This window comes from Mesoplodon mirus (genome assembly GCF_964341445.2).
Source record: "Mesoplodon mirus genome assembly, chromosome: 5".
Taxonomy (NCBI): domain Eukaryota; kingdom Metazoa; phylum Chordata; class Mammalia; order Artiodactyla; family Ziphiidae; genus Mesoplodon; species Mesoplodon mirus.
In genome coordinates this window covers 57,509,992-57,533,899 of record NC_138980.1, presented here as the reverse complement: position 1 = coordinate 57,533,899, position 23,908 = coordinate 57,509,992, and the positions used below count along the sequence as shown (strand labels likewise).

At 53.2% G+C, this 23,908-nt stretch overlaps 1 protein-coding gene across 2 annotated transcripts in view; it reads right to left on the bottom strand.

The window, feature by feature from the left end:
* The window catches only part of CAMK2A (calcium/calmodulin dependent protein kinase II alpha), a gene marked incomplete at both ends in the record, with an annotated part of 64,957 nt that extends 42,474 nt beyond the window's left edge, over window positions 1-22,483 (bottom strand). For both annotated transcript variants that reach the window (XM_082622561.1, XM_082622562.1), the window contains 2 exons: window positions 6,050-6,144; window positions 22,422-22,483. In XM_082622561.1, coding sequence (XP_082478687.1) covers window positions 6,050-6,144; window positions 22,422-22,483 — 157 coding nt within the window. The remainder of the gene's footprint in view (window positions 1-6,049; window positions 6,145-22,421) is intronic.
* Between the last annotated feature and the right edge of the window lie 1,425 nt (window positions 22,484-23,908).

Below are 23,908 nucleotides of genomic sequence, written 5' to 3'. Positions count from 1 at the left end.
CCTGATGGTTAGGATTCTGGGCCTTCACTGCCGTGGCCCAGGTTCAGTCCCTGGTCAGGGAACTGAGATCCCTCAAGCCGTGTGGCACGGCAAAAAAACAAAACAAAACAGCAACAAAAAACAACGCTGTGCTGTCCCATTTTCCACACCCTGACTCATCACCACCTCCTCCACCTGCCCCCTATTCCCGAATGGGAAAATTGAGGCCCACAGGAGGGAACTCACACAGACACTCAGAGGCGGAGCCAGGACTAGAACCCCTGTCTCTGAATGGCCCCTCCAAAGCAGGTGGGCACCAGGGAGGATGATGAGGATGGTGAAAGTCCCAGCCCTGTCTCCAGGCAGCCAGCTCCCCTCTCCCCTTCCCCCTCCATTAGAGGAATCACCAGCCGTCCTCCAAGGGCTGCAGAAACCAAGATCAACACTGAAATGTGGCTTTTCCATCAGCAAAGCAATTAAGACCCATCCTCCTTCCATAGAGTGGAAGCTCCACTCCCCAGCTAAAGGCGGCTACAGGCTAGGGGAGGGGAGGCTGGTCCAGGCTTGGGGGCATCCCCCGGTTCCTCTTCCCTCTCTGCATCCTTCCATATCCTCCAGGGCAGGGGGAGGAAAGCTGATTCCCAGGCAAAGGAGGGGGATCCCCATCCAGGGCTGGCCAAGGGCCGTCCCTGAGCTGAGGAAGGCTGGACCCTCCCCAGCTCCAAACCCTGTCCCCCACCCACCCATCCCCAGCAGAACCAGAAACCAGGCAGCTCAAAGTGGGGCCTATCAGAGGGGGCTGGGGGCCTCCTGACCCAGGCTACACATTCAAGGGATAAAGGATCTAAATCCAGAATTCTGACGTTTTTCTCCATGCGAGGTCACCTGGGAACAGAGCTACACTGACAGGATTGAAAGAAGAAAACGTTGGTCACACAGCTTCAAATGTGTGCCTGGGGACTTCCCTGGTGGCTCAGAGGTTAAGAATCCGCCTGCCAAAGCAGGGGACACGGGTTCGAGCCATGGCCTGGGAAGATCCCACATGCTGTAGAGCAGCTAAGTCCGTGCGTCAAAACTACCGAGGCTGCGCTCTGGAGCCCGCACGCCACAACTACTGAAGCCCACGAGCCTAGAGCCCGTGCTCCACAGCGAGAGAAGCCACTGCAATGAGAAGCCTCCGCACCGCAACGAAGAGTAGCCCCCGCTCGCCGCAACTAGAGAAAGCCCATGCACAGCAACGAAGACCCAACACAGCCAAAAATAAATAAATTTATTTTAAAAAAAAATGTGCCTGGTTACCAGACCTCACTGCTGGAAAAACTAGGAACTAATTGTTTTTATAAATCTTGTAATCATCTTGTGCATAGTACAATTACACTGCATTGCAAATTCCAGTAATAAAGTCATTAATTTGTTGAATGTAAACATGTACTTTACACAATAATTTTTGTAACTCTGTTTGAAATATTTTCATTTTCTAATATGTAGGGAACCTCAAGAAACATAGGGACTGAGTTCCTCTTGACCTCTGAGGCCTTGCTCCATTAAGCAGATGGGGAAACTGAGACCCAGTGCTAAAGGAGCAATCTCTTTATCAAAATCAAGGTGGTCATCAGGTGATCAAGCCTTATTACAACTCAGAGCTCTGAGAAACTACTCCTGAACACTCCCCCCAACCCCCAGCCAATAGTCCTGGGCAGCCACGGACCTCTTATTAAAATATAAATTAGATACTGACTTCAAACTTGCCAACAGCTTCCTAATGTACTTATAATACAATCCAAACTCCTCACCACATCCAGGAAGACTGCTGGGTGCTGGGTCCGACCTCATCTTGGCCTTGAAGCTCCAGCCACACTGGCCTCCTTTGCGGCCTCAGGCACTGCAAGCCCCTTCCCACCTCAGGGCCTTTGCACCTGATGCGCCCTCTGCCTGGAACACTCTTCTCCTGGGTCTTCTCATGGCTGCCTCCTTTTCAGGCAGGTCCCAGCACAATGTCACCTCCTCAGAAAGCTTCCCCAGCTGCCTTTTCTGAATGTCCCTCCAGCCCCATCACTTCCCCATTACCCTGTCTTATTTTCTTTGTAACACTCATTGCTACCTGAAATTACCCAGCTTACTTGTGTGTTTAATGTTCTTTTCAGTCTCCCTCCTGTAGAAAACAGGTGCAATGAGAGCAAGACCTCGTCTGCTGGCCTCTGCCTTGTTCCCAGGGCCTAGAGCCACACAGCAGCTTGTCCAAGTTCCCATAGCCAAGAAGTGGCAGAGCTGGGATTTCAACCCATGTTCATAATGACTGTACTATATTGCCTCCCATTCTCATAATTGATAAATTAATCCATCCAGCTCAGTAGAGGCCCATGATGCTGAGGGGTCTGAGAGAAGCTAGTCTGCAGCCTCCTGCCTGGGTACCAGGAAGACTTGCTCCCAATGCCCATTATGATAAATGCTTTGTGAATCTTCTCCCTCGGTCCCTTGGGGCAGGCCTGGAGGCAAGATATTGGGGTTAAGGGGGCCAACCCTGCCCAGAGCTCGGCAGGCAGCAGGTGGGTGGAAACTCTGGGGAGAGGTTCCTGGGGCCAGACAGTACCAGCAGGGCAGAGCGGGGCAAAGCAGAACCCCGGGAAGTGCAGTCAGGCAGCCTGAGGGCTCTGCCTGCAGAGGGGGCGGGCTCCAGCAGGCAGGTGGGCAGCGGGATTCTGGCTAGAGGCACAGGAACCAGGGCAGAAAATAGACCTCTGAGTCTCGGAACAGAAAATGTCCCCTCTCCGCACAGGACTTCAACAAGCCTCCAGATCCTAGGAGGTTGGAGAAATAATCCCGAGGGCCAAGAGTGCCAGGCAGGGGTAGGGAAGGAGATGAGAAAGACCGGAAAGATGTGTCTTACTGCCTCTTCGAAGGCTCCCTTGCATGGACCTGAAGCTCAGGGGCAGCCTGAATGATCTCACCCCGTGCTTCCCACCCAGTGTCCTGGGACTGATGGCCAGGGAGCCGAGGAAGTGACCCCTCAGTGCTCAGGTGGACAGTGGGGCTAATGGAGGTCGCTGTATGAGGGCCAGTCACCTCTGGCGGCACCAGCCACATCTGCTTGCCCAGCGTGCCCTAAAATGTTGATGAATTCTGTGTGTGCCTGCCTGGCGAGGCTATAGCTAGGAAGCTTCCAGAGCCCCTGGCAGGGAGCTGGCGCTGACAGGACTTTTTAAATGCAAGAGCTTGGGCCTCACCTCCTGAATCCCACACCCTCAGGGGTGGAACTGGGGCAGCTGTATTTTTCAAAAGGCCCCCAGGGGGATTTGGCAGGGACTGGGACAGGAAAATATTTTTACCTTCATTTCATGTCTTTATGGCTTCCTCGAATTGTTTATACTATGAGCATTTTATATAAAAGAGTAGTTTAAAAATAGACACAAAAAACTCTCTCCCGGGTTTGGGAAATGCTTGATAGAAGAGGCTGACCCTGTGGAGAAGGGGAAGCCACGGCTCCCTGGGGAGTGAACAGACACCCCAGGGGGGCATGCCCCCCCCGCTGGGAACTGCCAAAGTCACGGGGCGGGGGAGGGGGGAGTGCCAGCATGAGAAGCTTGGAATGTGTTGCCAAATATTCAGCATCAAACCACTCCCCACCCCAGGCACCGTGAATGGCAAACAAAGAAACCTGCTAAAAGAAGCTCTGCCCCTCATCTCCTGCTGGGGAGAAAAGCGTTGGCAGTTGGCAGACTTCTTTGAGAAGGTTCTCTCAGAAGCTCCCCACTCCCACCCTTCACATTCACCTAGGCCTGAGCGCCTTCCTCCCAGGAGGTCAAAGGCCCCTCAAATCCAGAGAGGGGGCAGTTACTGCACAGCCCAGAGTCTACACTGTCCCTGGAATGCTTAGTCACTTTCCAGAAAATAAGCAATGCTCCCTCCATTCCCCCATACGCATCTGTCTCTTTCTGTCGTGGGCTTGTGTGGATGTGGCTCTGAGAATGTGGTGAACTGGCCCAAGATTCCCCAGAATCCAGGGAGGACCTTGGTTTCTTTCTTTCTTTTTTTTTTTTTAAGATGTTTTTGATGTGGACCATTTTTAAAGTCTGTACTGAATTTGTTACAATATTGCTTCTGTTTTATATTTTGGTTTTTTGGCCACAAGGCATGTGGGATCTTAGCTCCCCTACCAGGGATTGAACTTCACTCCCTGCATTTGGAAGGCAGGACTGCCTTCACCACTGGACCACCAGGGAAGTCCCAAGACCTTGGTTTCTGACCCTCCCTCATTTTGGGGGCAACCCAACCAATCACCCCAAGCCATGGCTCTAGTCCCGCCCCCTCTGTATCTCAGGGATTGGGACATCTCCCTTGATCAATAGTGATGTAAAGCACAGAGAGGGCACCAGACAGCCACTAGTTACACAGCAACGGCAAGGCAAGTCCCAGCAACTGGGTGAGACAGCACTTCTACCGGCCTTCCTGCCAGCCCTGGCTCCCTGCCCCCGGCTCTGGCCCTTGACCGTCCACAGGTCTCGCCCTTCCACGCCAGCGTTCATGTGGACTGTGTGGCACGGAGGGCCCTGGTCTTCAGCACACCACTCCCACCCCCAGCCCAGCCTCTCCTCCCTGCAGGACACTGGTCTGCCTATGGGGGGGTTCGGTAACTAGGAGAAAGCACTGGGCTCCCAGCAACACTGAGCCAGAGAGATGAAAGGCAGCAGCACACGGTCCAACACGGAACATGTTGGGAGGCCTGCGGGGGACAATGTGCATCCTGTGCCAGCCTCTGTGAAGTCCACACCTGCTGGGCCCTGGTCCAGACACAGCTGCCACTATGCCAGGCAAACACCTGGACACTTCACCAACCCCTCACACGATGTCTTCCACGCTGCACAAGGCATGAGCTGCACAGACCGCATCTGTACCCGCCTCACCCAACAGAACGTCCTCCACCCACTGGGGGTCCCCAAGGCAGCACAGACCCACCATTCAGAGCGGAGATCTTTGAAGATAATCCTCCCCAACGCGCTGACTATGGTCACCACCATTACCACCCTAACCACATGCTAAGGGCAAGAAGCAAAGCTTCTGTGCAGGCATTCCAAGTTTTAACGTCCATACAAATCACCAGTGTCTTGTTAAAATGCGGTTCTGATTCCTTATATCTGGAATCATGAATTTGCATTCCTAACAATCTCCTGGTGATGCTGATGTTACTGGTTTAGGACCACTTCCTAATTAGAATTACCTGGGGATCATTTCCAAAACCCAAGTCACAGCCCAGACTAATTAAATCACAACTTGCGGGATCCAGGCATCAGGAGTGGTTGAAGCTCTCCAGGGGATTCCAGGCTTGGAAGCCACTGTCCAAGGGAGTATATAGGGACCAGAGGGTGGACTGGTTTGGTTGAAGCAGAGTGCACTTGGAGTTCACGGGACACTGGTTGAGCCCCCAGACGCATCGGGCGCTGTCCTAGGTGCTGGGCGTATATAGGGAATGAGACCCACTCCCACTTTCTTGGTGCTTATGGTCATGAGGGAACATAGATATTAAACAAGGCACCAAGCCAGTAAATGGGATAGCTCCAGGTTGGTAGAAAGCCACAAAGAGAGGAAACAGTAATGAGAGATATAAAATGGGGAAGTCCCCCTCAGGTTTGGGGATCAGGGAAGTCTCTCAAAGGATGTGACATTGAACTGAGACCTGAAGGTTGATAAAGAGCTATCCTTGTAAGGAGCCAGGTAAGAGCATCCAGGCAGAGAGAAAGGTAGGTGCAGAGGTCTGGCGGTGAGAATGCAGGCAAGCGGCAGAAAAGCAGGGAAAGGAAGGCCTACTTGGCACCTTAGTCTTTACCTGCATGGGTGGATGAGGGGCAGAGAGCCTGGCTTGTGGGAGAGGCTGTGGCCTCCAGCCCAGACCCTCTAAGGAAGGAATATGGAGGTGTCTATTCTCATCATACCCACAGGAAGAAGAGCCCCCACCTCTGACAGCAGCATCATCCAGGCGGACATACCCAGATCCTGGTTCTAACCCAAGGGGTAGAGGGAGGGCTGAAGGGAGAAGAGCCCCGGAGGGCAGGCCAGGCCCGGACCCACCGCCTACCTCTGGCCGAGAGCTTCTTAGTGTTGATGATCTTGGCAGCATATTCCTGGCCAGCCAGCACCTTCACACACCTGCGCACCACTGAGAAGGCTCCCCTAGGACAGAGAAGGCAAAGAGGGTGAGGGAGGGCCCAAGGGCTGCGTTCCCAAGAGACACCACAGTTCGTGCAGCTGCACCAGGCTGGGAGGGAGCCCTCGTTCAGTGCTGCTCGAGCTCGTAGGGGCTGCTGTGGCCCGATTCAGGGACGGAGCAGGCCCGGAGGCCCAGGAGAACCACTGGTAGTGAATCATTAGGAGCTTGGCCTCATGAGACATGAGACTTGTGGAGTCGTAATAAGTTAGGTTCACCAAATTCTAAAACATTAGAATCATGCAGTGTTAGAATCACAGAATCTAGGTCCCTGGAAATTTTCAGTTTTTTATTCTTTGAGTAGGTAACACATTGACATGGTTCAAAGTTCAAAAGGTACAAAAGTGTAGATAGGTAAAAGAGTCCTTCCCATCCCTGTACCCTAGTCTCCAAAGTCCCCTCCCAAGAGATGGCCAGTGTTACCAGAGCATCTTTCCACAGATACTCTCCCCAGTACTGAATACTGGACCTTGCATGCTGTTCTGCATTCTCCTCTTTTTCAGAAATTTTTTAGAGATCCTCCTTCTGTATTACAACATAAAGAGTTCCTATTGTAAATCAACTCTACTCCAATAAAAATTTTAAAATAAATAAATGTTTTTTTAAAAAAGAATTCCTCATTTAATCATGTGGCTGTCCTATAACTTACCTAGCCAGTCCCCTGTCAATGGGCAATTAGGTTACTTCCGATCTATAGCTATCACAGTGTGGCAATGACTAACCTTGTATGCGTGCATTACAATTACATTTCCCATGTGTACAAGTGTCTTCGACTAAACTTCTAGAACTGGTATTATTTGGTCAAAGGGTAGGTGTTGTTTGGTAATTCTGATAGATAATGAGAGATGACCCATCTTAGAGGTGTACCAACTTACTTTCGTACTAGTACGTGAGGGGACCATTTTCCTCCACCCTTGTCAACACAACGTGTTATCAAACTTTCATATCTTTGCTAGTGAGATGTGGAACGTGGTTACTCAGTGTAGATTTGATTTGGAATTCTCATATCAAGAGCGAAGCTGAGCAGTTTTTCATGTTTTAAGAGACTCCTGGGTTTTTATCTTCAAAGTATGTGTGACTGGGAGAACTTGGAGCAAGGGCTGTGGGTTTCACTGCTCATAGGAGTCATTGTTGCCATGTGGAATGTGGCCCATTTCCCAGATTGTTTGATTTTTCGAGAAAAACTGGAAGTCTGGATATTTTCGTGACATTTCCCAATTTTTAAATACTGGTACCTTATTCCAAAAAATTTAAACACAGTATTTTGCCAAACAAAACTAGTTTGAGGGCTAGATCTGTCATCTAGGTGTCATGTTATACCCTCTACCAGAAAGGTCATCTGGTCCAACCCCTTCACATCACAGAGGAGGCCCCTAAGGGGCCAGACACTACCTGTGGTCACCACCATTACCACCTTAACCACAGGCTAATGGCAAGAAGCAAGTCTCCTGGGCAGCCTTCCCCAGTTTTAACGTGCATATGAATTACCCAGGCATCTTGTTTAAAAGGCAGATTCTGATTCCTTAAGTCTGAGGCGGAGCCCAAGATTTTGAGCTTCAGTGTAGCTCGGGTAGATTGATTGCTCAAGGTCACACAGCTAGCTACAGGCCATACCACGTCTAGAACTCAGATATTTGCTCCCCCAGGTTTTTGGCTTCTTTTCCACCCAGGGAGCCTACCGCTTGCTGGCCTGAATGCCCAGGTTCCTGAAATGGCCTCACCCCACCATATCCTCCAAATTTTGATCCCCGCTCCTAAGCACACAGGCAGGTCCAAGCCACAAAAATGAGGCTGATGGGAGCAGGGGCAGACGCTGGCAGGCACCGAGGAAGCCCGCAGGCTGGCGGAGATGCTTGCTCTACACACACCCCTGGGCGTTGTGTCACTGGCTTCTTCGTGTCCGGGCTGCATGAAGGGAACGGATGGGAAACTGTGGCGAAGGATGAGGAAGAAAGATCTGGGAGGAGAGCTAGAGACCAGGAAATATGACCTCGTAGGAAAGCTGAGGAAGGCCAGAATTCATGGGCACAGCAACAGACCATCCGTGGGGTGTGCAGCCCTGCCTGTCCTCCACCTGGAGAGAGCAGCTGACCGGGTGTCCCTCCCTGAGAAGCCTCCTGGGGACATGTCCCGTGGTTTGTGCTCCCAGAGCACCCCACACCTCCCCATCTAGCCTAGGACTGTGCTTGCTCATTCAGCTTGTCTGTCCACCAGACGGAGGGTTCCTGAGGGCCAGGACTGGAATGTTCTCCGCATTCATGCCCAGGTACCCAATGCTACCTACAAACAGGGCCTCCATAAATGTTATTATAGGAACAGGAGGCATATTTAGGTGAGAGGTTCTGAAATGAGACAGGGAGAAGATTTCAGTCTGGGGTGTTAGGAATAGGAACAGGCATCTGAGGAAGGTGCGCACACTGGTCTCTCAAAGGTGCCCACCCTACCCAAACAGGGAGGTTTCTGCCCAGTAGGAGGCCATGATTCTCAGAAGCCCCAGGAGAGAGAATGTTTCAAGGGGCCACTTCTGGGAAAGGTATTGCGAACTCCAGGGAGAGGAGGAGCAGGGAAGGAGGGCTTGTCTCACTCACCAGCAACCAGCTCATGCTTGGGCCAGAGCTGGAGTTTAATTAACTTGGATGGAGGGATGGATAGAGTGAGGGAGAAAGGGAGGATGTGAGGCAGGGAGGGAGAAATATAATTTCTCTACTAAGAGAAACAAAACTCCATTCTAGATAAAGACATTGGATAGATGGTTATCAAACTGGCTGTTTCAGAATGTCTTGGGAATCTTTTTTTTTTTTGGCTGCATTGGATCTTCTTGGCTGCGTGCGGGCTTTCTCTAGTTGCAGCGAGCGGGGGCTACTCTTCGTTGTGGTGCGCGGGCTTCTCGTTGCGGTGGCTTCTCTTGCTGCAGAGCACGGGCTCTAGGCACATGGGCTTCAGCAGTTGCTGCACGTGGGCTCAGTAGCTGTGGCTCGCGGCTCTAGAGCGCAGGCTCGGTAGTTGTGGCGCACGGGCTTAGTTGCTCCGCGGCATGTGGGATCTTCCTGGACCAGGGCTCGAACCCGTGTCCCCTGCATTGGCAGGCGGATTCTTAACCACTGGGCTACCAGGGAAGTCGGGGAATTTTTTTTTTTTTTTTTCGGTATGCGGGCCTCTCACTGTTGTGGCCTCTCCCGTTGCGGAGCACAGGCTCCGGACGCGCAGGCTCAGCGGCCATGGCTCACGGGCCCAGCCGCTCCGCGGCATGTGGGATCTTCCCGGACCGGGGCAGGAACCCGGGTCCCCTGCATCGGCAGGCGGACTCTCAACCACTGCGCCACCAGGGAAGCCCTGGGAATCTTTTAAAAATACATATTCCAGGCTTCCCTGGTGGCGCAGTGGTTAAGAATCCAACTGCCGATGCAGGGGATACGGGTTCGAGCCCTGGTCCAGGAAGATCCCACATGCCGTGGAGCAACTAAGCCCGTGCACCACAACTACCGAGCCTGCGCTCTAGAGCCGCAAGCCACAGCTACTGAGCCCGCGTGCCACAACTACTGAAGCCCACACGCCTAGAGCCCATGCTCTGCAACAAGAGAAGCCACCGCAATGAGAAGCCCGCGCACTGCAACGAAGAGGAGCCCCCGCTCACCACAACTAGAGAAAGCCCGCACACAGCAAAAAAGACCCAATGCAGCCAAAAATAAATTTCAAAAAAACATATTCCAAGGCCTCTCCCAGACCTACCAAATCAGAACCTTCAGATGCGGGCCCAGAAATCAGTATTTTCAGTTAACAGGCTGCCCAAGTGATTGTTTCCCAGCCAGCTTGGCACTGCCCTGCCCGCCTTCTGGGGGAGTCCTGCTAGATGCCTGGTCCCCCTAGAAATCAGCATCGATGGGCCATCACATGGGGCTCTGTGCAGAGCGGCTCAAGAGGCTCTATGACCCTGGGCTCTGCCCCAGGAGCTGAGGACCTAAGAGCCATGTCTATAAAACAAGAGAAGGCACGCTTGCTGAACTTCCTCCTCAAAACACAGCACCAAGGTCTGTGTAAATCCCAGGCTCTAACTAGGGGTCCAGGCCAAGGGCAGAGCAGCTGCAGGAGCCCTGTGTCTTTGAACGTAGGCATATGCATTTTTTTCTGGGGCAAGAATGCATAGCTTTTAGCAGATTCTCAGAGGGAGGAGCTTATCAAATCCAGTTCAGGGCTACTGATCCAGAGAACACCAGCCTCTCACATGCCCAGATGTCCTCCCTTCAAATGCACGTTCACCACTAAGCTCCTTGGCCCTCACAGCAACCCTGTGAAGTTGGAATTATGATCCCCTATTTCACAGATCAGGAAACCGAAGCCTCAAGGGAGCAGGCATAATCCTCTCGAGGCTGTGAAGAGAATCCAGGTCACCTGCCCTTGTTCTTCTGACTCCACCAAAGGCAGGAGAGCGTGACCCTAAAAAGCAGGGGCTCTGGGCTCACAAAGCCCTATGATCTGATCGTGACTGACCCCCGACTGTGTGATATTGAACTTGGCCCTTCAACTCTCTGTTTCCTCCTATAAAATGGGGGCTATAATATCTCCCTCCTAGGTTTGTTGGGGAGATTAAGGGAGGTAACACAGGCAAAACACTGGGCACAGTGCACAGTACACAAATCCCTGAATGGGGCGGGGAAAGGGTCTGGGCCAAGGAACCCCTCTTTCTACCTATGCAGCCTCAGGTCTCCATCCACAAGTAGAAAGGCTCCTTCCTGCCTGCCCCGGTGGTGGGGATCAGGGAGAGGAGGGGCAGAGGAGAATCTGCAGCAAAAATGAGAGTGTGGGCAGCAAGCTCGCAGCCCTAACTTCCTCTCTTTTTTATCTTTTGTTTAAAAAAGGCATGTTTCTGCATTCTCGTCCCGCATGAGCCAGTGGCCACAGCCCAGCAGCCTTGGCAAAAAGAAGAGCCAGCCCACTCCTCCCACGGCCCTGAGCTGAGCAGGTGGCCAGTGGGTGGGTGGGTAGGAGCCTGGAAACAGGACAGGGCGGAAAAGGGGAGGAGGCCAAGGTGGGCAGGGCAGGGTGGGAGGGAGTGACCAGGGGTCCCAAGAGGAAGGGATGAGGCCTGCATGTGAGGGCCCTACGTGAGTGGGGGAATGTCCATGGAAGGTACTGGGAGTGCCTGTGACAGCGTTCCTGGGTGCAAAGGGTTCGGGGGGGGGGTGTCTGCCCACAGGTGTGTGTCAGCAGCCCATCAGTGCCCTTGTGTATGTGATGTCAAGAGGCTCTGGGTGTGACAAAGCACACATGCGTCACCCTGGGTAAGTACCCATGTTAGGAGAGGGTCACAGAATGTGGGCAGGGAGGGGTGTGTGTGTAAGATAGACACTGGAGGGAAAACACCTCAGCTCTCAGCCCTGCTGGGAGGTCTTGGGCAGCGGTCCGGCCCAGCGTGGGCATCAATTTCTTCGTCTGCAACTTAGGGGGGGGGGCGTGGGGCTAAAAAGTACACAGGCCTTTCCACCTTCAATATTCTGTAGCGAGCTGTCCAACAGAACTTTCTACGATGATGGAAATATTCTGGGTTGTCCATTGCGACAGGCACTAGCCTCATATGGCTATAGAGCACTTGAAGTGTGGCTAGTAGGACTGAAGGACTGAATTTTTAATTTTATTTCATTTAAATCATTATAAGTGGCTAGTGAACACCATATTGGATAGTGAGGTTTTATGTGGATAAGAACAGGCGCCCCTGAACCAGGCAAACCAGAGTTCAAATCGTGGTTCAGCCTCTTACCAGCAAGTTATTTAACCTTGGTAAGACTATTTCCTCCCCTGTAAAATGTAAGTAAGAATAGTACCCACCCTAAGCAGCTGTTTCAAGGATCCAGTGAGAGAGTAAGGTATGCAGTGGGTTTAGCCCAGTCCCTGGAGTGTAGTAAATGCTCAAGAAACAACACCTTTTATGGGCATCATGATCTCCGAAGTGATGAGAACAGCCAGCATCATCAGAGGCAAAATGGACCTTGTCTGCCAAGCTCGGGGAAGAAGCAAGCCAGGACAGGAGGTGTGCAGAGGCCATGGTGAGGGGGTGGGGTGCTCCCCAGGGCCCAGCAGCCTACCCCTGGGTATGAGCAGGCAGGGAGGCCGCACCTGGTTCTCCGACTGACGGATGGGGAGGTTGCCGTGATAGTGGGTCCAGTGTGGCTGACAATGTGCGAACGTGCTAATGGGCCATGAGAAGCAAGATTCACACTGGGAAATTGCTTCTCAGCTGCCTGGCAGGCAGAGTGTCCTGGGAGTTGCTGGCTGCCACCCACAGCAGGCTCATCACCCTCTCTGGCCTAAAACACCCCAAAATGCTGACATGGCTGCAGAGGTGGCACCAGGAACATTAGATGGGGACTCAGAAGACCTGGGTTGTTGGCTGCCAGCTTGCTTACCCTTCCATTTGAAAAATGGAGATGAGGAGCCCCAGCCCCATTTCCTCCTGGGCCAGCTGTGAGAAGTCTCTGCTACGTAGTGATAAGAAGAGGTTCCTGATACCCAAGACTGGTTACTGCCAACTTCCCCTAAAGGAACCCTCCCCTCCTTTATGCCGGAGACCCCCAGAGCCCAGGACCTTTGCCTGTGGGTGTCAGCAGACAGGGACACTGCTTACGGGGCTTCAGTCACCGAACCCTCTCTCCACTCTGCCCTCCTTGGGGGTCTGATTAGCAGGAGTCCTGACAATCTCTAGGGTCTTCCCTTCATTGGCTGCTTCCTCAAACACACCCAGGTCTCCCACATTCTGCAACAATAAACAACCTTCCTTCTCCCACACTTAAAAAATTGAAAAAAAAGCAAGAGCGTTTCTCTCGACCCAGCAACCTGGGCCACTTCCTTCCTCCCTTCGTTGCTGCCAAACTTCCAGAACAAGTGTCCGACATCCACCGCCTCCTCTTGCCACCTCCCACACTCCATGAACCCACCACAATCTGGTTCCCACCCCCGGGCTCCCTGGAAGAAAAGTTGTGCCAGGCCTGTCCCCCCAGTCCCCCCAGCCCCCTGCCAGCCCCGGCATCCCCCACTAGGTCTGATTGATCTCCCTTGATTGCCCCACTGACCACCCAGCTTTGAGACCTAGCTTCCCTCTTGTTTCTGGGTTGCCACACTCTCCCCGGAACCGCCCCCCCCCACTTGCTGACAGTGCTTTCACTTCTTCATCCCTCCTCCCCACAGCATCACTGCTCCCTGTTCTCTCTCCACCCATTCTTACCTCTTCCCCTCCATCCCTTCTACCCAGGACCATTAGCTGGGATCTCTGGGGAGGCTCTGGGCATTCACGAACACACCTAAAATTTTAACAAAATTATTCTATGTCTGTGCATTGTTCTGGGCAGAGGATGCATACTTTTCATTAGCTTGACAAAGGATTCTCTGACACCCGTGCCCCCAAAAATGATGAAAGCCACTGACTATTACCCAAGGTTGAAATCTGCTTCTATACTGCCCCTCCTCTCTTCAGAATGCTAGTCCCAAATTTCTAGCTACTTACCATCTTGCCTGGATGCTATGTGAGAGGCACCTTTTAATCAAAGTCCAGTCTCCTCCCCCCAAATCTCCCCACTCTGGGTTAATATACCTAAGCATTCTACCTCTCTGAGACAAGCTGGGGTGATTTCAGAAAGTTCCTGCTCGGGACTTTCCTGGTGGTCCAGTAGTAAGACTCTGTGCTCCTAATGCAGGGGGCACGGGTTCAGCCCCTGGTTGGGGAACTAAGATCCCGAATGTCACATGGTGCATCACGTGGCCAAAAAAAAAAAAAAGGAACGTTCCTGCTCAAATGTATACAGACCTGTTATCTGTGAGAGGATTAGCTTCCAATACCTCTTGGTGGTCAGTAACTTACAGCCCAGGTTAGCTGATCTGATCACTTGGCAAAGAGCAAGCCCTGGGGGCATGGAACCCAGAGCAGATGGGGTTTGAATGTCTGGGGGAAGGGACAGAGCTGGGGTTGGCCACCGGAGCAGCTCTACCCCAGGGGTCAGGGTGTGCGCCACATGTGGCTACATCGGAAGCTGCAATAGTATCTTGCCATTGAGGTCCATTCTCTCCCCATTCTACAGATAAAGAAACTGAGGCCAAGACCTTGAACCCAAGACTCCTGACTCATCGTCTTTTGCTCTTTCCAATACCCCGTACTCTCGGATCAGAGGGCCCTAACTTGGGGTCCACAGATGGGCATTAGGGTGTGGGGATCTATGGGAAATAATATACAACATTCTGTGAGTTGGAGTGAGTGTGTGTTTTCAGGGGTGACTGTGGCTCATATGAGATTCTCTGAGGGCTCCTAGATTCCTCAAACAGTTAAAAATCTGGGATCAGATTTGTTCAGAAACGAAAGGAACATCTTGGTTTCCATAACACCCACCTCTACATACTTTAAGCAATTCCCTTCACTTTTGGGGGGGCCTCAGTTTACCCATCTGTGAAATCAACTGTTGATCATTTTAAGCCCTCTCTTTATTTTTTTCATTTGAAGCAATAGTATCATTTCTTAATAACAAACAAACAAAACACAGCTATGCAGGTCACCAGATGGCAAATAAAGCTGAGATGGTAGGGGCTGGCAGCTCAGGACCCCTTCCACTAGGTTTTCTCTCTCTTCTCCCCAGCTCAGCATGGCAGCTCTGCTACAAACTCCGCAGACTAGCATTTGAGAGCCAGAAAATCCTAGGACCTTTTTCTGAAACCACACATCCCTCCCCAAGCTGCTGCAGCCGCCCACTTCCAGACTCCAAAAGATCCTGCAGGGACATAGTGTCTTCGAGCTATCCTGCACACACACCCCCAGGCCTGCCGTGCGCCAACCCAGCAGAAGTCTTGTGGGGGACACAGAAGGCCTGGGAACCAGAAGATTCTCTTTGCTGCAGGGAACACTGAACCAACAAAAGTTCCAACATATTCCTTGTTTGGGCTATACCTGGGTTTTCTTGAATGGGTTACAAAAAGGAAAATTAAAAAAAAAATCCACAGGTGGTGGTGTGATGAATTGGGAGATTGGGATTGACATATATACACTAATATGTATAAAATGGATAACGAATAAGAACCTGCTGTATAAAAAATATATATGGGCTTCCCTGGTGGTGCAGTGGTTGAGAGTCCACCTGCTGATGCAGGGGACACGGGTGCGTGCCCTGGTGTGGGAAGATCCCACGTGCCGTGGAGCAGCTGGGCCCATGAGCCATGGCCGCTGAGCCTGTGTGTCTGGAGCCTGTGCTCCGCAACGGGAGAGGTCACAACAGTGAGAGGCCCACGTATGGCAAAAAAAAAAAAAAAAAAAAAATATATATATATATATATATATATATATATATATATATATATATATATATATATCTATCTCCACAGAGCTTGGTGACAGGATCAGAGCAGGTAAAGCAGGAAAAAGGCTGAGGGTCTGCTTTCTCCCCAGGCTCCAAGGGCCTCCTGGCCTGGCTCCATCGACACGTACACAGCAAAGACTTTCAGAGCTTCAGAGAGAGAGGCTCCAAGGGGTAAAAAGCCAAGCACTGGACTGGAAGGAGGTTGGAGCGCCCAAACCTCATGTGTCACTGGCTTGTGTGACCTCAGGCAAAGCCCTGACCCATCCCTAAGACAAGGGAGCATTCTTCATTTTGGTATTCTGTGCAGAACTGAGGCTATTCTGGCCCCTAAACCGTCTCCCACTTCGTGCTTGCAGCAAAGCATCTCACCAGGCGAGGACAGGGATGCAGGGCAGGAGGGAACTGGAGGCGCGGGGTGAGAAGAGGGCTGTGGAAGTGCATGCATATCTCTGCTAGCAGAGTGCTCATTATCTCCCAAGGCCATGTCCGTCTGGCCGGTAGAAGGGCAGTTCTGACCATTGGAAAGTTCTTCCTTATGTTGAGCTGAAATCCACCTCTTTGTTACTCTACACATTTAGTCCTGCTCTGCCCTCCAGGGCCATACAGAGCAGCCTTGTCTCATCTCTGGGGCCCCATGATGTCCCTGCAGAGATGAGGGGAGAGGACACACCCCCGAGGGGTCTTTTCTCCCTGCTAAATTCCGCCAGCTTCTCAGCCCTCTCTCACTTGATTTGGCCTCCAGACCTTGGCCACCCTGCCTAGGTCCCCTCTTCTAGACATTCTATAGGTTTTTAATATTCCTTTTAGTACCCAGGCATCCAAAAGTTGGAGGCAAGTTGAGCAGGCCTAAGAAGAGTAGGGCCACCAACCTCCCTGGGGCTGACATGCTCCATCAAAATACACACCTCAAAGCCTTTGCCTGTGCTGTTCCCACTCTGAGGAACACTATTCCACCCTCTTCCCTCTGACTGACTCTTATTCAGCTTCCAGCTCCCCAGTGTCACCTCCTCAGGGGAGCCTTCCCTGATACCTCCCTCATTCCAACTAGTTGAGGTCTCTTTGCAGCTCATAGCCCCATGTTTGTGCTCAGGGCCCTTAACCAGTTGCATTTAAATAATAATATCTGAAGTGATTTAATTAATGTCAGATTCTCACTAAACCATAAGCCCCAAAGGGGCAGAGATGACATAAGTCTGGTATGTGGTATCTTCTGGGCTCAGCCTGGGGCTGGGAACAGAGTCTGTTGTCAGGAAATACTTGTTGAGTGGATGCAAGAGTCACAGACATGTTCTTCCTTTTATGTAATGCCAAGACACCAAGGCCGTCAGCATTTTCCAGCACAGAAAGTCCCACCGGCCTTACAGGCCCACCTGATGCCTTGGTGGGCAGCTTAGCCCCACGAGGGCCTAGATCTAGTGCCTGGGCTGGGTCTCAGCAGGCTGTGACATGCTTGGGGGGCTGCACCAGGCTGGCCTGCGGAGGGAGGCTTCCTACTGTGCCAGAGAGAGGCTCGGAAGAGACCGTGACACGGGCAATATGCGTGCAGGAGGGGTGGACTGTGGCCAAGGGACCAGCACAAAAAAGAGGGAAGGGGAGAAAAAGAAACAGAGACCAAAGAGACACAGGGAAGGACGAGAGGCAAGGGCAAAGAGAGAAAGAGAGACAGAGAGACAGCCCAGAAGCCTAGCCAGCATCATCTTGCTCTCCCTGCACTGGGAGGTAAGACTCTCGCTCGATGCCCTGTTGGAGCCAGTGTGTTTGTGTACTTACACGTCCACATGCACGTGTGTGTGTGTGTGTGTGTGTGCACTAGCAACAGGATGCAGGCGCTGCATTCCAAGGCTCTGCCATCACCCCACTGAGAGGACCGGGGCCCAAGACTGCAGGGGTGCTGGCAGCAGTCACCACGCGCTTGTGCAGGGAGGCGGGCAGGCAAGAGGGAAGCTCGGCAGTGTCAGTGTGTCTCAGGCTATGTGGAGGCGGAGGCCTGTGGCATGCACCAGAACATGTGCGTGCCTTCCGCTCTGCTGGCTCGGAGGAGGAGGGAGGAAAGGCTGTCCCCTTCCCACCTGCCCCCCAACTTCCCATCCTTGGCCTCTGGCCCCTGCACACCATCTGGTCCCCTACCAGACCCTGCTTCTGCCTCTCCCTGTGGCCTTGGGCAAACCACCTCTCCCTGGGCATTGGCTCCACCGTTGATGCTTGTGAGACACAGTGTCTATGGTCCTCCCAGCTCTGGTGTTCTGGAAACCTGAAATTTCCCAAGGGTGCCTTCCACAGACAGAGGCTAAAGAGGGCAGCAACTCTAACGGCACATTTCAGCATCTGCTGAAGTGTTCTGATCCCCATTTCACAGATGGTAAAGCTGAGGTACACCAAGGACAAGGAATCCACCCAGGGTGGTGCCTCAAATTAGAAGGAGAATCATGATTGGACAATAAGTGACAGTTCAGAGTTCCCTCGCCCACAAGGCCACACCCCTCTTCCCTGGAAGTGTTCCCCAGACAGGGCACCAGAAGCGGCCCCTCTCATCAACCCTCCCCCGACACGCAGGGTGCTGGAGACCCACACCCAAGCCTGAGAGCTGCCACCAGTATGCTGAGCTGGTCATTCCACCTTCTCAAGCCTCAGTCTCCTCATCTGTAAGATGGGCGAGTAAGTTCTCTGCCTCCCTCAGAGGTAATGGGTGGAGAGTGACACACCGGCCCCAAAGTGCTGTGAAGGTGAGAGGTTATTAGAAGCAAAATAAAAGCACAATACCGGTCTTTGGTGGGAGGAGTACACCGATGCCCATGTGTTTTCTCCCTCTCCAATATTACACCATCGATCCTCCTAACAGCTCTGCCAGGGAAGGGCGGGATTGCTAAACACATTTTGCAGATGTTAGAGCTTATGTCCCAAGAGAGAACCTAAGCACCCAGGACCCTGGGCTCCCCCCCAACCCCAGTGCAGGGAGCTGCCTCTGGTCCCCAGTGTCCCCCACTGATCGGCCCAGCCTAAGCCCCATTCATGATACAAAGCCATGGAGGTAAGAGGGCTTGGGGGGGCTCTGGAGCTAGCTCTTCCCCCTCCTTTGGGCAACCTTGCTGGCATCTGCAGCCCCTCCCCTAGCCCCAACACCGCCCTTGAGTCAGTTTCAGACCCATTTCTAGAGAGGAAAGAGTGGGTTGCAAGCTCTCCAGCCTCCCTCTCTCCTCCCCCACCCCTTTCTCAAGTAAAATCCTCTTCTGAGCCTCTTTCTGTGCAGCCCAGTGATTACATAGGCTGCAGGGTAATTCTGCCTCTCTAACTAACCTCTCCTGGGAGTGGGATCCAAAGCCCAGAGCATGTCAAAGGCTGGTGGAGGCATCCTCCTTCTCCACCTCTTGGAACCCAACCCTTTCCCCTGATCTTGGTCTTCGAGAAGGCTGGGTCTGCGGGGGAGCTCTGGTCCCAATACCCGGGCCCACTCTGACCCTGCCTGCAGCTGGAGTCGCTGCAGCCTACCTTCTGCCTCCAAACAAGCATCTGTGCTCCTAAGGTCTGGGCTTCCATTTCTCTCTCCCATGGGAGGCAGGAGGATTGGGGTCAAGGGAGGAGGGAGTGAGCTAGTCTCCGGGTCCCAAGACAGCCCCACCTCAATCCTCTAGGGAAACTGGAATCAAGTGCCTGGCTTATGTGAATCATATGCTGCAGTGCGACCTTCGTCCAGTGGCATCAAGAGGCCCCAGGGCCCTGATTCCAGCCCACGCTCCTTCAACTGGCTGCCCACCAGGCGGGGGAGGAACTGCCAGCCCTACCACGAGCTGCTCAAAGGCCTGCAGTCAGGAGCCAGGCCTCACTGGGCAGGGTGCCAGGAAGCCCTCGAGAGGCACGTGTCCTCCTCTCCAGCTGGGCAGCCAGGGCCCTTCAGAAGGAGATCCAAAGACCCCCACGTCCCCTTGGAGGGCCAGCCCAGCTGCCTCAGGCAGTCACCGTGCCAGTGATGTGAAGTGGGCTCCCAGAATGGGGGCTCAGTTTCTGGGTGGTAACAGCAGTGTCCCAGCTGACAGAGACCTTGGGTCACCAATTGAAGGATTGGCCCTGCAGGCACCTTCGTTGCTTATCCCAACAGAACAGGAGCTGTTGCATCCCTGCCAGCCTGGGGGGGTGGGGTGGGGGGCAGGGCTTAGTCAGCCCCCTCTGCCAAGCTGGGCAAACTCCAGACAAAAGGTAAAGACGTGGCAGGTCAGCTTCAGCCTGTTCATCTGAGGGCAACAATGACCCCAGTGTGCCAGGCTTGTCACTATGTCTTTATGAGAACCATCTCATTTCATCCTCCCAGCCCTTTTTTATCTTCAGGTTACGGTGGGGGGAAAGAGGTGCTATAGCCCGCCCAGTGTCACAGTGCTATGGGTGGTGAGGTCCAGACCTTGTGCCCTCTCTGGGCACTGCCACTTCCTGTCCCACTGGGCACTTGGACTGAAGCTGCACGCAGAGCACGAAAGCCCTGTCTCCTCGGTGATGCACCCAGGCCTTTTAGATCCAGGCATTAGAGGTGTAGAGCCTCATCTCCTTTTCTTTTCCAATACAAGCATCCTGAACCTCAGGCCCATCCTTAGCCTTTCCGATGTCCTGCAAGTCCTGACATTGCCTGTACCATTTCGTAAGTTTGTGTATTTTTCTAGGGAAGGTAGACTTAGACTTTCATCAGATTCCTGGAGGAATATGTGACCTAAAAAAGGTTAAGAGCACTGATGGTTGTGGAAGGAAAAGGTCTGAAATGGATCAGATTAGGCCTGGCCATGCCTACCACCCTCACTTTTCCTGCCATGGCCACGAAAGGGCTCCCTGTCCCCTGAAACTCTGCCCTTGCCTCAATCCCTCCAAGCGCCCCAGCAGACAGCGGGGCTGAGAAGGCTCACGCAGGCTCTCCCTGACAAGTCACCCCCACAGCACCCAGTCTTCATGATATCCATCTCCTCTTGGGGCAAAACATCACTTTTATTTTCACTTTGAGCGCCTGAGTCATGTCTCAACTCCATCTCACTGCACTCTGTGACGCAGTCTTCCCAAAACCGAGCCTTGCTCGCACCCTGAAAGGCAGCTCCCAGCTGATCAGGAAATCCTTGGTTCCATGGGTGCCGGAACCCAGCTGAGAAGGGGTCCCTGCACAAGTGCAGCAGACAGCCTCGGTCCTCCAGAGCAGCCCCAAATGTTTTGTTTCTGCTGTCCTGCCCCCCACATCCCCAGCACAAAAACACACTCAGAAAGACAGGAAGTCTACAGACAGGAGTGAGCACACAGCTGCACATGGGTGTGTGTCTGTATGAGGGAGCTGGTGTGTGCCTGTAGGTATCAGGATAGCCTGGTGTGCAAGTGTGTGAGTGTGTGTATGTGTGTGAGTGTGAGTGTGTGTGTGGGGCAGCCTACTTGTACACAGCCACAGGCCCACCTCCCACATATATGCAGACACCAGCCTGAGCTCACACACGCCTTCAACACCCACACTCCCACCCGAGCCCATGGGCCCAGGCCTCACACGCACACACATAAACCTTCCTGTGGGCATGCCCCCCTGTTCCTCACAGACGTGCACGTCCAGACCTCACAGGAACACCAGTGAGCCCAAGTCCCACATGTGCATCCTTACACAGACATATATTTACACACAGCTGATGTGCATACAGCTCTAACCGGCCATACATGTGTACACACAGTGACGCATGTACACACCTTCGTTCCCCTGCAAACCAGCCAATGGACCTGCTTGTGCCACTTGCATCCACCCTGCAGGGCACACTTGCATTTTTAGGCCTTACACATGAAGCACACACCAGCACGTCCCTTCTGGTGCACACACATGTGAACACATGCAGACCTTTTCAGTGCATGCAAGTGTACCCCAGAGTCAGTCCTCACGCAACAACACACATCAGCACACCCCTGTGTGTGCACATCCAGACCTCACAACAGCACATACCTGCTCACAGGGCCCCTCACCCCTGCACCCCTGCTGCTACAGCGGGGACCACCCAGGGCATTGGAGCTGCTCTGCCCATGGGGAAAACTCTGCCTCTAAACTGTACCCCTACCATGGATCCATCCCCAGATCCTCCACAGACATAGCTGGCGGCATCCGGGAATGCTTCCCTGACACTCCACAATCTATGGGGCTATCCCAAAGGGCTCTCCACCCCCCACATCCTCCCACCCTTCTCTCTACACCAGTCATCAGAGGCAGGAAATGAGCTCTGGGGCTTGACAACTTTGCCAAGGGACCAGAGCTGGTGCACCCTCACATCACTAGCCCCTGCAACAGCAGTGTCCCCCCACTGCTCGCCCGATTGCCCCCCCCCCAACACCTAGGAAACCTCACCAGTGATTCCGTTATTAACCCCTGCTGTACCATTGCCCTCACCCCTGGCAGGAGCTGGCAGGGGGGAGGTGGGGAGGGGATGTGCTTACAGGGAGAAGTTGGCCACTCTGCACAGCTGCTGTAGGTGCCTAAAGGCAGGAGGAACTACCTGGAAGGTGGTGAGCTCTCTGTCACCAGAAGTAACCAAGTTGAGGGAGATGGCCACCTCAAGGGAAACTCAACAGGGGATTCCAGCCTTAGACTCAGCTGACTGGGAAGATCCCTTTTTAATCCTGTTTCTAAGAATCTGTGTGTGCCCAGGTCATGTGCATTTGTGTGTGTATGTGTGTGTGTGTACACGCGCAGACACTGCCATGCACTGTCCACCCTTCACCTCTATGCACACACTTGCCGGGCTGGCCTTGGCTCATCTTGGCAAACATGCCCGCACCTGGCTCTAGGCACTCTTCACGTACAAGTGCCCCCAAACACATGCAGCCTTCCTCCCTGTGTGTGCACTGGAAGCACTGCAGGCGCACACCCCCACCCGTGACACTGACCCCCTGAGCCCTCCAGGACTCTCTGAGGTGCAACTCACTTTCCCAGTTCCTCGAAGAGCTGGTACTCTTCCGTGAAGCGGGTGCAGGTGATGGTGGCCATCCTGGCGCTGGGTGGGCAGGCGAGGCTTGGGGCTGGAGGACCAGGACTGGGGTGCCGCTGCTCTGTTCCCGGAACTAGGGGCCACTCGCCTGCCCGTGCTGCCAAGTGCAAACTGAGAACCGGCTTGACTGACGAGCCCGGGGCTTCTGAGCAGAGCACTGTGGCTGCTCACAGCCTCGCGAGTCTTCGTCAGCATTCAGGTCCCCATGGCAACCACCTCCGAAACGCCCTGTTCCCGTTGCCGCGGTAACTGCCTCCCCAACACCTGCCTGCCTTCCACTTCAAAACCTGCTCCCGGACGCCCTGGCCCTACTGCACACAGTACTGCAGGCCTGTGTGGACCTGGGGGTGGGTGGACCCAGCACCCCCGAGGTGATGGACCAAGGGAGGGGTTGGAGGAGGGGAAGGAGAACAAACTTAGTCCACAAGTAATCTTCAATCTTCCCACCTCCCCCACTTCCAACTGTGGGGCCCTTGTAACAGACAAGATGGGATTAAGTGGGGCAAAAAGGCAGTTGCCATGGTAACGGCCGGTGGGTGCCACATTCTGGGATGGTCCCCCGGAAAGACAGGATGCAGTTACCCTGGCAACTTCATCTCCTCTGGAGAGACAGGTATTGCCCCGTTGCCCTGGCAACAGCCAGGTTCTAAGGTTTACAGGGAAACGATGGCTAATTCATTGGGATCTCCCTCTCTGTGGATCACCGCAGCCTCTGTAACTATCTCTCTGCTCCCCTCTCATTTTTTTTTTTTTTTGCCTCTTCCTCTTTCTTATTTTGCTCTCTCTCTCTTTCTCTCTTTCTCTCTCTCTCTCTCTCTCTGTTCTTTGCCACCTTGTCCATCACACTGGGACTCTAGCTAGGGGGGAAGTGCAGAGAAGCTATCAGGATTCTGGAGGGAACATCCCTGGCTGTCTGCTCACCCCAACCCCTCTCAGCTATGACAACTGGTCCCCTCCTGAGGTCTCTTCCATAACCACTCCCTTACCCCAGGCCGCCAGAGGGGCCATGGAGATCTGGTCTCCTGGGGCTCATGTCCCAGTTTCTGCTTGTGCTTCAAGTCAAGGTGAAAGAGGTGGAGGCGGCAGTGGGGAGGGGAGCATGGCCTGGCTTGGAGGGGAGTGGCCGTGGACCTGCCCTAAAATTCTCATTCCCAAATTCTGTGGGCACTTTCCTGGCCAACTTCAACTATTCAGGGCAATAACCATATCTATGGCCCCAAGATCTCACCCCAAGGCCCGAGGGGTTAAGAAGGAAAAGGACTGGCATTTAAAGATCTGAATTCAATTCCAGTCCTAACATATATTAACTGTATGACGCTGAGAAAGTCACAGCCCCTCTCTGAGCCTCTAGCTCCTTTTCTACAAAACAGAACAAAGTTGCCACTGCAGAGGAAGGCTGTGAAGATAGAGCAGGCTGAGGGCTG